Here is a 12989-nt window from a genome sequence, read left to right on the forward strand (position 1 = left end):
ATTCTCTTTCTCCCGTTCATCTTTTCTCGGTGTGTTTATAACAGCTGCCGTTGCTGCCAGTGTTTTGTATGTGTGATGTGTTTGGTTTTGGCTTTTAGAAATTTATTTCAAGAATTTTTCTACGTTTCATCAGATTGACAATATTACTGATTTTTCATTTTTATATAACTTTTTCATCATTGTCAATATTTTCATTTTATTAGTAAAATTAGTTCATAATGGATCATACTACAACATCCGGAGGCGATGAAAAAGCACCTTCATCACCATCTGATGCAATCATATCGGATCTAATTACAGTAACAATCAAGACAATTGATTCACAAAATTTTCGATTTCAAGTTGAAAATGATGTAAGTGTTTTATAAAATTATGAAATCATTTCATCTATGTTTTTAATATTGATCTTTTGAAATAATAATGATAATGATTTTTTATATAGATGCAAATCCGAGCATTTAAAGAAAAAATTGCACCCACTTTGAACATTGAACCAGAAAGTCAAAGAATGATTTTTTGTGGCCGTGTTTTAGCTGATGATAAAACTTTAAAAGATTACAGTAAGTTATTTTTTTTATTGCACTTTATTTATATTCACCTCGTTACTTTAATTTGTTAGAGGTCGACAACGGTAAAGTGATTCATCTGGTCAAACGTGCGCCACCACCCAAAAACGATACAGCCAATAGTGGTTCGAATAATCAGAATAATAACCAACAACAAAATGAAAGAAATCGATCTAGATTTCAAAGTTTTCGTGCCGATGATGGCACATCGGTTTTGATGAGCTCCTTTCCTATGGAACCATCAGGCAATATTATCAGTCAAGTTATGCGACAACTGTTCAACCATCGAACAGGTTCTGGCAGTTCCAATGAATCGAACGCCTCTGATCCAACGGTTGTATCAACATCGCAAAGTGGAGCAAATAGAACTGGAGGAAATGTCACTTCCTCTTCTGCTAATATTCGAGCAAGATTCAATCACATTCGTCAACTGCTTAGCTATGTTGATACCAATTTTCAGGTACTACAAAACCCATTGAATTTACCAACAGGATCCCAGACCATTACATTTAGCGATAATCAATCCATTACATTGTCGGATTACGTGCGCTGCTTTTCCGATGTTATTTCATACATGGATCGTTTGAAACCACACTTGGAATCATGGATTCGAACATTAACTCCGGAAGAACAGCAGCGATCAGCACAGGACATTTCAAGTAATAATGACAGACAATTTAATGATTTTTCTATTATTATGCGAATCGTGCATCATTTATCACATGTATTTCATTCGTTGACTGATTTATCTGTCGACCCGAATAATACTAATTCACCAATTAGCGTCAATGTTCTGGGACCATCCCAACAACAACGACAAGCTTCTAATGTCGGCACACAATCAACTTCAACCGCTTCAAACACCACTGACGATCATAGTGCATCTACTACGGCCACCAGTAATACAAACCAAAATCAAAACAACCCGACTTCAGAAACTAACCCAGAAAACACTTCGCAAGCACAACCAAATTCAAATTCTCCCAGTCCTTCCAATGAATTTGTTTCACCTCCTGTGCCAAGTGGTGATGATCGCTTGCCATCGACTACAGCTTCAAGCAACGATAATTCAATGTTCAGATCATTAGGATCTATTCCTGGAAGTGTCTTTGTAGCACAATCTCCCATATTGTTGATGGAACTTGATGCAACCATTAATGGGCATGATACAAATCTTGGGACGCGCGCGATACGAAATTTTTCGATTTCAGATTTAAATGTTACCATCAGCGATCTAATCAATAATGCAAGTAATGTAACATTCAATTCAATGAGCCAAAATCCGCATACCAATCCGATCGAACCGCAATCACAGCGAGATAGCTCTAATGGCAACAATACAGCGACACAATTCTCGAACCCTCCATTGGATGCAGATGAAACGTCGCCAAATATGTCTAATCAAAATTCTGCTACAGCTACAGTTACCACAAATACCACAAATAATAACGACAGATCCAATTCCATCTTAAATCCTTTACGAATGTTTTCAGCTCATTTTGATCCATTCTTGAATTGGTAAGAATTTGTTTGAATTTTCTTTCATATCTAATTAATATTTTATGTTCAATTCTCAGTAATTCCATTTATACTATGCCCGAGATTCTTCCAACCACAGATTATAATCCGATGTCTTTTTCACGACCATTGATGCAAATGTTTGGTTCAAATGCTACTATAGGTGACATCACTAGTAATTTACAGTCGTCGGTTCTAAATAGTGGAGGCAACGAATCAACAATTTTAGATCTGATGCGACAAAATTTAGTTAATCTTATTCAATTGAATGATTCTCCAAGCTCAAATGAAAATCGGGAATTTTTCGATTTCATTGATTATTTGCAACGACGAATCAATCAACTGCCATCGCATGCTGGTTTACATTTAAATTCTGATGATCAACAACAACCGCCTCAAATCCAAGACTATATAAGTAGTTTGAATCTTCTGAATCAAAATGGCGAATCAATGTTGACAAATATGTTATCAAATTTGTTTCAAAGCCTGAATTTTCAAGATCTGTTTCAAATGATAAACTCAAATTTCAGAGATTTTGGACGTCTTAGGCAACCTTTACAACGTGCTATTCGAGATAACCTGTTGAACGGTCAGGATAGAACCGATGTTCGGGCTGATATTGAAGCAATGATTACCAATAATCATACATTATTAACTGAAATAGTCGTAAGTTTAATATGACATTTTTATTTTTGACTTTAAATTTAATCTTCGTTTAATACGATAGGCAAATATGAGACCTGCAACCGGCGTTAATCACATCGAATCATTTAGAAATTTTGTTCGAGAGACTTTAATCAAATTTTTCAACAAAATTATGCGATCAAATAATGATGAAACGTTTGCAAATGAACTAACTGATGCTGTTAAATATCTTGCGAATGCTTATGTTCATTTCTGTGAAGGTGAGTCGATTTTTCATCAATTATTATTTTTTAATTATTCTTTGATTGTAGCTTGTTTTGCTGACCCTACAAACGCCAGATCAACGATGATAACGCGTTTCATGTCTGAATATGCCGATATGGTTGATCAAGAGTTGATAGATTTTCTTACTCAGATTATCACTCAACGTATCAATCAATGGATAGCCACTGATTTTGTTAAAGATGATCAATTGGATGCAGAAATTCAGTCGTACATTGTCAAACAAACATATGAACAACAAGAACAACAGCCAAATAACGGTATCCCTACGAATTCTTTGGATTCTATGGAAGATATGGAATTTTCTGATGCCTACAGTGATATGCCACCTTCGACCAGCACTCATTTAATGCAAGCAACATCATCTGAATCTCAACATTTGCATCCACCTGCCACAAATCAAATCTCGATCAATAATCAAGAACCTATTGATTGGCAAGCAGTAGTTCCGAATGAATGGGTTCGTAGTTTTTTTTTGTTGGAAATGTTACCAATTTAACTTGATATTTATTCTTTATTAATACAGGTACCAATCATTAAAGAGGATATACAAAAGCAGAAAAGTATTGACAATGATCATCAACCACCATTTAGTGATGCATACCTGAATGGAATGTCAAAAAAACGTCGCCTGGAACATGACCAACAGCAACAGCAATCGAATAAGCAAATGAAATAAATGATGAATTTCATATCTCCACACCTCTTTATTTATTCGTTTATTGATTCTTTATAGAACCAGATCGATTTTCTTCTGTTCATAAAAATAGAAAAAATTACACACACATTATCAGAAAAATGAAAGCTAAACGCCCTAAATAATTTACCCACACACACTCATCTCGACCAGCACAAGGATGATCATTTTGTAGACGTGATTTTGAATTAAATTATCATTAAAATTTTCAATGGATTTAATTTTAAACCAAAAAAAAGTTCATTTGATTCAATATTATGAATTCCGTTGATATGATCACTATGTGTGTGCAAGTTTGTTTTTTCATTTTTTTCCTGGTTCGGTTTATATTTGTCGTTGATTAAAACATTCAGTAAGCTTCTTGAGAATTAATAAATTTTCCACGAAAATAACAAATTCGAATTTTATGATTGTATCTAATTCATTGCAAACATTATCAACAAACTATAGTTGAAAGAGATAAAAGTAAACAAAACAAAAATCAGATATATCAAGTGTCAAATTAGATTCAAAAAGTATTTATTTATTTCGAATGTATTTTTTGGAATTTTCAACAACTTTTTCTTTTTGGTTATGAAATTTGTAGTATTGGACTGAAATGACACATTCTTGGGATTATTTGATTGATAGTATCATCATTATGAGTTCTAATTAAGAAAATAGAGGAAGCTCAAGTGTTTTCGCGTGTAAATCATCAATGTCGATCAATTACTAAATATATATTACATAATGACAGTAATGATGCTTGGAATTTTAGCTCAAGTGGCTCCTTTTTACTGAAACTAAACAAATCAAGACACTTTATACATTTATTTAGTGCATTGATTATCATCCATTCACGATGAAGATGATGATGGACAATAATTGGGAAAAAATGAAATTAGGGTCGCGTGCCACTGTTGTTGGGATGCATACCTTTACTATTCCATAACAAAAATTTTCAACTCATTCATATTTCATTACAGAAAAAATTCATGATTCATTTTATTTGAAAAAGAATTCGATTATTTTTTCTAGCTGATGACATATTCAGTATACCGTTAGATGAGGCCATAGGGACCTAAAAGGAATGATTCATACTGGATCATCGTCACTGTTCTTTTTTTCTTCACATTTTCAGTGTGTGTGAGTCATCAAACAATCCTATACAAATAACTGAAAAAATTGATACTTATTAGCTAGGCGGTCATCATCAACAATAACAACAACATCAACCAGGAATAATCACAAAATACCAATCCGTTCCGGGATGCTTGGTATTCGCTGCCCGTTGTTGAACGCATTTTAGATATTCTATGGAATACAGTGAATCCTATGTTAATAAAATTCAAATCAAACCTTTCATCAAATTGTATATTTCTATTGGTATTATTCGAATATCGTTAAAAAAAGAAGAATGACTGTAGTTAGATATGGCTTATAACTATGGTAGCATACTGCTACCACAGATTTGAACATCGAAAAAAATTGTACAGCAAAAACAATGTTCAATTTTCAAAGCAAAGAGGCGGTTCTTTATTTTTGAATCCTATTCAGAAGATCAAAAAAAAGGCAAGGCGCGCATTCAATTCAAAATATAATCAAAGAAGAAGAAAAAAAACTCGATCTTGTTCTCAATTTTCAAAAAGATATTCAATCTTTTTTTCATCCAATAATCAGTTGTTCCTCTGATGGTCGCTCCAAAAAGGCTGCATACTTTTCTTTTTGTTCGTTGTTGATTTTGCGTTTGTTTCTGTGTATCTGTGTTGGCGCGTATTCCAAATATTTTCAAAATAATTTATCTAATAATAAAAATTAAATTATAAATTGAAAAATTATTCTGTTTTGTTTTTCAAATTTCAAAAAAAAACAATAAATTCATGTGTAAATTGAATCGAATGTGAAAAAAAATAAAACCATTTCCATTCATCAAGTGTTTTTTTCGTGTGTTGTCATCACAAAGTGATGTAATGTGCCATGTAATTGGATATCTCAGATACACACAGATTGTGAATGTGTTGTTGCTATAATATTATCGGTTCACACAATCAATCAATCAACAAGAAACAATAAATAAAATAATAATAATTTATAACCGATAGTAGAAAGGAGAAAAAAGATCAACGGAAAAAAAGGTATGTGAATCAAGAAATCTTATCATCTAAGATCATTTGATATCATTAGAAATAAGAAATGCTTAAAATGATGTAATAATAGTGGAGAAAAAAATGGATACAGTGATCAATGAAAATAAACATCATCATACCGGCATGTTTTAAATGTCAATCATCAACATAAGATTTATAGAATTTTTTAGATTTGATCCGATTTCTGATTGAATTTCAGAAATATTTCTTCTTCTTTTGAATGTTTCTTAAATGCCGTATAGTCCCGTTAATTTATTTGCAAGACGAAAAAAACTTCTTATTTTGACACGACAAAACCAACTATTCTGATTGCTGGCCAAATGTCCATTATTGTCAGCCATTTTCAAAAAAAAATTCATGATTGCCATTATACATTTTTTGGTTTTGTCGTTGTTGTTAAAGTTGTAAACAAAATGCCTGCATTGAATGGATCATAATCAAACACACGCATTATCAATAGAGATGATGATGAGGTGATGTATACATTTAGAATGGATCATTGAATGAAACGATTTTCATTCAACATTCGATTCGTCAACATCATTAATAGCAGAAAGAATATCTATTGCGCCTATATGATCATCACATATTGCCAGAAAAAAAATATTGGTTTGTATGTTTCGTTTTATTCGTTTGGTTTTTATTTTCAATTCAAACGAAAAAAAAAGAAGAGAGAACATCTTTAAGTTTTTGTTTTCGGGAGCCACTCTCTTTCGGTCCCCGGGCTTTTATTTTTTTGAGAGTGTGAAATTTTTTTTTCGTTTCCATTCTCTTTATGTTTTGTTCTCCTATCCATTTTTGGATTATTATTGGTTTGTTAGTCCTTTTTTGTTTTGATCATCATCATCGTCCATCATAAGCAGAATTTTTTGTTTTGTTTCTTTTCTAAAATTTATTTTCTAATAAAAAATATTTTCTGTGTTGTATATGGTAACTTTAACTAAAAAAAGTATGTGCTAATAAATGGTCGGCTTTCCGGTTTTTTTGTTGTTGTTGCTCGGGTTTCATTTTCCATTCATTGAAAAGAATACGTTTATGTTATTGTTGTTGTTTTTTTTCAACCATCTTGTTGCTGCCATCTTTTACGATTATGATGTTGATTTCGGTTTCTTTTCTTTCTTTTCTTGTTTTGATCATTGTTCATTTGTAGTTTTTTGTCATCGAATTAATCTTGTTCCCAATTTTATGTTTTTTCTTCTGGTCGAAAGATGAGAATTTCGTTTTTTTTGTAGTTTTGTTTGAAACAGATGAAATTAGAATGACCAGAAAAAAAACATGAGTGGTCATCGTCATGTCACACTTGACTTGATTTAAGTCAGAAATTTTCCTTATAGTTTTTTCGATTTGTTGCTTTCTCTCTCTCTCTTTATTCTTGACCGGAATGTATATTTTTGGTTCTGGTTTTTGGTGATGGTGGTCATACACACTTATTTTCTTTCTGTTTTTTTTGTTTTGACCAAAGGAAATAAAAAGGGAAAACATGTCTTAGTTGCAACCAACAAAAAAAATGAAATTAATTACAATTCACTTGAATGAACACCAATATACTACATAATATTCTATAGTTTGCTACTACACCAAACCAAATTGATCTCAGTCAGTCAGTCATTTATTCATTCAGTCAATCAATCTGTCACTAATTTTTAAGCTTCTGGTCAACTTGTCAACTTATTCGACCGATTCATACAAACACATACACACACCCAAAAAATAATCTTCATAGTTACTGAAAGAAAAAAATGATTGTCTATAAATATTAAGGCTCATTTTCTTTCGAAATGTGGAATAAATAAATAAATAGAAAAAAAATGAGCAAAAGAATGGCCAGTATGAAAACATTCCAAAAACAAAATAGACAAATCGATTCATAGATTGACCATGTAGAAAAAAATGCACAACAAAAAAATTTCTATAGAATAGACTTTTCTTTTCTTGGATTCATAATAAACCAAATCACATCAATGAATGGAAATGAAAATGAATTTCCATTCCCATTATATTTCACTTTTTGGTTCGTTGATATGTTTTGCTGCTTGCTGTTGATGATGGTTTTTGAAAAAGAATTCGAAATATGCACATTGATTTCACAAAGAAAAAGATGGCATCATCATACACTAGATACAATCACATTTGTATGGATTTTTTTTCTCTTCTCCTCGTTGTTCTTTGTATTTCATTTTCATACAGAATTCAACAACATTTGATCAGTTTGAATTATTTTCTTCTTCTTCTTGTTTTTTTTTCGCATGCCTGAACAAACATCATGACGATCAACATGATGATGATGATGAAAAATTTCCAGATTTCTAGATTTATGTCTTTCAACTGTATTCAGAAGATGATGTTGACCATCATCATCTTTGGTGGTAGCTTTTTTTCCCAAACTTTTCAAAAAAAATCTCATATCATCAATCAATCTTTGTTGTTTCTCACCTGGGCCTAAATGAAAATCGAATGTATTTGTGCACGTATGTGTTTGTGCACATGGGAAATGTATTCGATATTTAAACAGTAAACATAACCAAGAAAAAATATCGATTCACAATTGAATTTTATTTGAAAATTATATTTCTATATTTGTCCTTATTATTATGATTACCACCATACTTTATATGTGATTAACAAATCTGGTCGGGAGATCAAGAACCATTTTTTGGGGTGATTGTTCAATCAATCAAGGCCATTTGTTGTTTGACGATTTGTGTTCAAAAAACCATACAGATTTTATAACCGCCATATTCAACAACAACAACAACAACAAAAATTGTTACAAATTCCCCCGAAATAATCGATAATCCGATCATCATCAGCATCTAAATCAGGATAAAATTAATTTATTTGATTGTTAACACACACAATGACATTACAGCTTATTTACTTATTTCGAATTGTGAATGAGAGAAAATGCAGAGAAAAAAACTGTTGATTTTTTTCTGTTGATCAATTGTGTTCACTTTGGTATTTGTTCTGTCTATTGCAGTGATTCTCAACCTTTTTGTTGTCGCGGCACAATTTTAGAATTTTTGAATATATAACAGTTGCATTTTCAGAATTTCGCGGCACACTAAAGTGCCGCGGCACACTGGTTGAGAATCACTGGTCTATTGATTCATTGGATTAAAAAATATAGAAAATTTGTCAACTATTCGCGAATAATAAAAAAAATTGTTACATTCATAATGGTGATGGCAATTGTTGTGAGGAGGATGGTTTATTTCATTGATCTTTAAATCTAGCCATCCTATGCGATGATGAATAAGAATGAATGATAATTCAATCTTAATCGAATCGAATTATCGAGCTAGATAAACATATTGATTTTCTGAATAAGAAATGCATGAATATGATTATATTGAAACTTGATTAGTCTCCAAGGGCATTCTCGATTGCCAAAAATACACCTTTTCACAATAAACTACGACAGTTTTTTCTTCTTTTTTTCGCCAGAATCGATTCAATTGATTGATTATCGTGTTTGAAAATTATCTAACATTGAAAAGATATTTCAAAAAAAATAAGACCACCTTGTGTTTGTTTCCACTACTGTGTCGATGTTTCAATTGATTTTCAAATGGTTAATTATTTTTTCCTAATGATTTATCTTTAAACTATAAAACATTGAGGAAAAGACATACCAACAACCTCAAAAATATCAGAATATTTATTAGCCTTTTAACTATCAAGAGAGAGAGAGAGAGAGAGAGAGAGAGAGACAGAAAAAAATTTCCATTTTCATATTGATCACGATATTTTTTTATCAAAGAATTACTGTTTACATTTCTCATCCGATTGTTGTTATATAACCTCACAAAGCCAAATCAGTCATTGAATCTTTCAATAACAATAGACAAGAACAATTAATAATCTCTCTTTTTTCCATCCCTTCTCTCTGTGTGTGTGTGTGTTGTATGTGACTAGAATCGGAAATATTTTTTTTCAGGTTGATTTCTGTATTCAGTGGGTATATTGATTGACTTTTGACTTTTTTTTCTCAGTCTCTCTTTCATTCTTTAAGTTTGTTTACATAAACTTTTGTTGTTGTTGTTTTTTTGACTTCATTCAAATCTAAATAGCAAGATGGCAAGAATTGAAATGAGTGAGAGTTGATGCGGTAACTATACCAACAATCTTTGTCTGTCTATTACCTGTCTATGTATTATCTTTTACATTCGATTATCGTTTACTTAAAAAAAAATCATCATTGTCATTGTGCATATTCAATGATGATGATGATGAGGTTAATGAAATTTGACTTTTGACCTTTTTCAATGCATCATTAATTTATGGATAAAATGAAGGTAAATGTTCATTGTAGCCATTTTGTTGTTGTTGTTTTTTTTCGAATTAGCATAACGACTTGTTCAAAGTCAAGAATAGAATGATGATAATGATGATGATGACCATTCAAATTGAATTCTAAAATCTATTAATCGCAAAAACAAATGCTAAGAAAAACAGTTCTTTTAATATTTACATAGAATGGAAAGAAATTTTCAACTTTTTTTCTGTTGAATTCTTGATTCGACTCATTCGTTTGTTTTGTATTGGTCACGTTTTTTTTCTCATTCACTATGGGTGTCTTTGGAGATATATTTCACATTTTATTTGTTTGTTATTTTTCGTTCATACGAAGCAATCAAAACAAATCACACCATAGATGTTGGCCAGAAATTCAATCGAACCGATCCAATATCATTGATTTATTTGTTTTTATTGACTTTTTTAAGCTTAGGAAAAAAATAAAAATTAAATTTTCAATGCAAACAAATGAAACATAAACCCAACAACAGTATTTGAGAAAGGCTGGTGTAAAAAAAAATATCAATTTAGTCGCGACAAGCTTAGAATTTCGATCATTATAATTATGAATTCGATTCTTTTGGATGAAATTCGAAATAAACAACAAACTAAAGAATAGAAAAAAATTCCATCTTAAATGATGGTGACCTGGCGGTTTTTTTTTTTGTTGATTTTTTTCAATCATTTATTATGGCAGTTTTATGACATTTTTTGTTGTTGTTGTTATATTCTGTTTTGTTTTGTCTGATTAGTTGTATTGTGTGTCAATCATGGCTACTGTTTTCAACCATACAATCATAATAAGTTTTTTTTGTCCACAATTAGTCAATTCAAATGTCACTTTCACCTTTAAAATTAAATGGTATTTGATACATGCCGAAAATATTCACACACAAACACAAAACACATACAAATTGTTGTATGTCATACTTACATCAAAGTCTGGACATTGATCGAATGATATATGCCGAAAATTTGACACTTTTTTTACATGAATGATTGGTTACCTGATTGTTTGATGTCTTTTTTTCGTGTGTATCGATTGCACAAGAGAAAAAATTGATTGTATTGCCATCAATAATAGTGAATCTTTACTACATAAATATTGTAATCAAATAATAATGAGAAAAAAATGTTTTTTTTTCTTATCATTCCTTTGTTTTCGTACGATTCAAATGGTGAAAAAACCGGATAAAGTTAATGTATGTCTTTATTTCAGTTACTTATTTGAATATTAATAAAAATCGAATATAAAGACATCTGTTAGTTAGACAAAGTTAGTTTGTTTGCTGATGCGTTTTGCAACGCTACAAAACTTTCAAATCTTTGAGATCTTTGAGAGTTTCTTTCACTCACTTACTCTCTCCCATGAATCTTAAAATGTTTGCACAAACAAACACACGCACACACACACATAATTAATATATAAATCCATAATTTCAAATAAGCAATACTGTCTGGCTGAATAAGAAGATAATTTATTGCTTTTTCTTTCTTGATTATTTCGTCTTATTCATGCATTCACGCATATTGGGAATTATAGATATTATTTGTCTCCGTAAATCTCTTCATTTCTCTCTCGTGCTTTGAACATAAACGAGAAAAAAGTTTTTTTTTCGCATTTTTTTTGTTCGGGTGAGGGGCTGAAGAGAATTGGCACCTGAATAATGAATTTTTCTTCATCTTCATCTTCACATTATGATATTATATGGAAAAAATAAAACTTAAAAAATTGTTCAAAGAAAAAAACCATTTTCAATTTGTTTGATGTCTTCATCATCATCACTTGATAACTAGTTTCATAGGTCATAGATTCTTCATTGATGATTGATTTGTCGGATTTTTTTTAATTTTTTTGGTTTTACTTTGACCCCTAAAGCTTCTTGTGATGGTAGGTAATCAATAAAATCGAATCGAAATAAAATTAGAACTAATGATGATAGCAAAAAAAATGGCCCACCCGAATCTAAAAATTTGCTGTTTTTCTATGGCAATCGAATATTTTTCCAAGAAAAAAAAATATGAAACGATGGACATTTTGTGGCCAAAAAAATTGATGGTGATCTATTCGACTATTTCTCCCATATTGGTTTTAGTTTTTTTCTTCAATGTTTTTTCCCCATTTCTATGCAAACAAACAAAGAAAAACAAAGAAAACTTTGGATGAAAAGCAAATACAAGAAAAAAAACAAAATCTGGCCATTAAGCTCTAATAAACAAGTAAAAAATTTGGCGAACTTGTTTACCTGATGTTATAAACTTGTTTTTTTTATCTTTCATTAACGAATGTGTTCATATCTACTTTTGGTTGCATTGCTGCTGTGTTTCAATTTTTTCCTAGGTTCAAAAATGATTACTGTTTTCAGTTGCTTTTTTCATTCTTCATTGAGAAGAGATTTGCAATATTAAATCAAACAAACATGATGTCATTAGAATATGCAATTTGGTTGGCCCCTTGGCCCGAGAAAAAAAAACATTTGTTTTGACAGGATTTATCTATGGAATAAAATCTGGTCATGGCTCTACTTATCAATCTGTCTATCTAAAATTGTTTTTTTGATGATTAAAATCTATTCGCTTAGGTCATCATTGAATAAATAATTTCTGTGGTATAAGTTAATGTCGTGTCGACATGATGTCAACACTACCATAATTTCCATACGAAGCGTTTTACATTCATGAATGTACATCTTTATCTTAATGATCATTGCCATTAATTTTAGCCATATGGCCACAATTCGTATGTTTATCGTATCATCTTTTTTCCTTTTTCTTTTTTGATTGGTGGTCCATTATAATCGATTCTATTAGTAAACCGCCATCCGACGGTAGCTACCATGAACTGAATAATCATTA

At 31.0% G+C, this 12989-nt stretch overlaps 1 protein-coding gene across 1 annotated transcript; it reads left to right on the forward strand.

Annotated features, from left to right (window-relative positions):
* Positions 1-73: 73 nt before the first annotated feature.
* LOC113798202 (uncharacterized) lies at positions 74-4104 on the forward strand. Its single transcript, XM_027348701.2, has 7 exons — positions 74-353; positions 443-560; positions 620-2084; positions 2144-2750; positions 2812-2989; positions 3041-3471; positions 3538-4104. The coding sequence occupies exons 1-7, from the start codon at positions 219-221 to the stop codon at positions 3688-3690; spliced, it is 3087 nt and encodes a 1028-aa protein (XP_027204502.2). The 5' UTR covers positions 74-218; the 3' UTR covers positions 3691-4104.
* The last annotated feature ends 8885 nt before the right edge of the window (positions 4105-12989 follow it).

This window comes from Dermatophagoides pteronyssinus, unplaced genomic scaffold (assembly GCF_027571235.1).
Source record: "Dermatophagoides pteronyssinus isolate colony J.1.1.1.1 unplaced genomic scaffold, Derpt_VIB-CSIC_2022.12 sq0002, whole genome shotgun sequence".
Lineage (NCBI taxonomy): Eukaryota > Metazoa > Arthropoda > Arachnida > Sarcoptiformes > Pyroglyphidae > Dermatophagoides > Dermatophagoides pteronyssinus.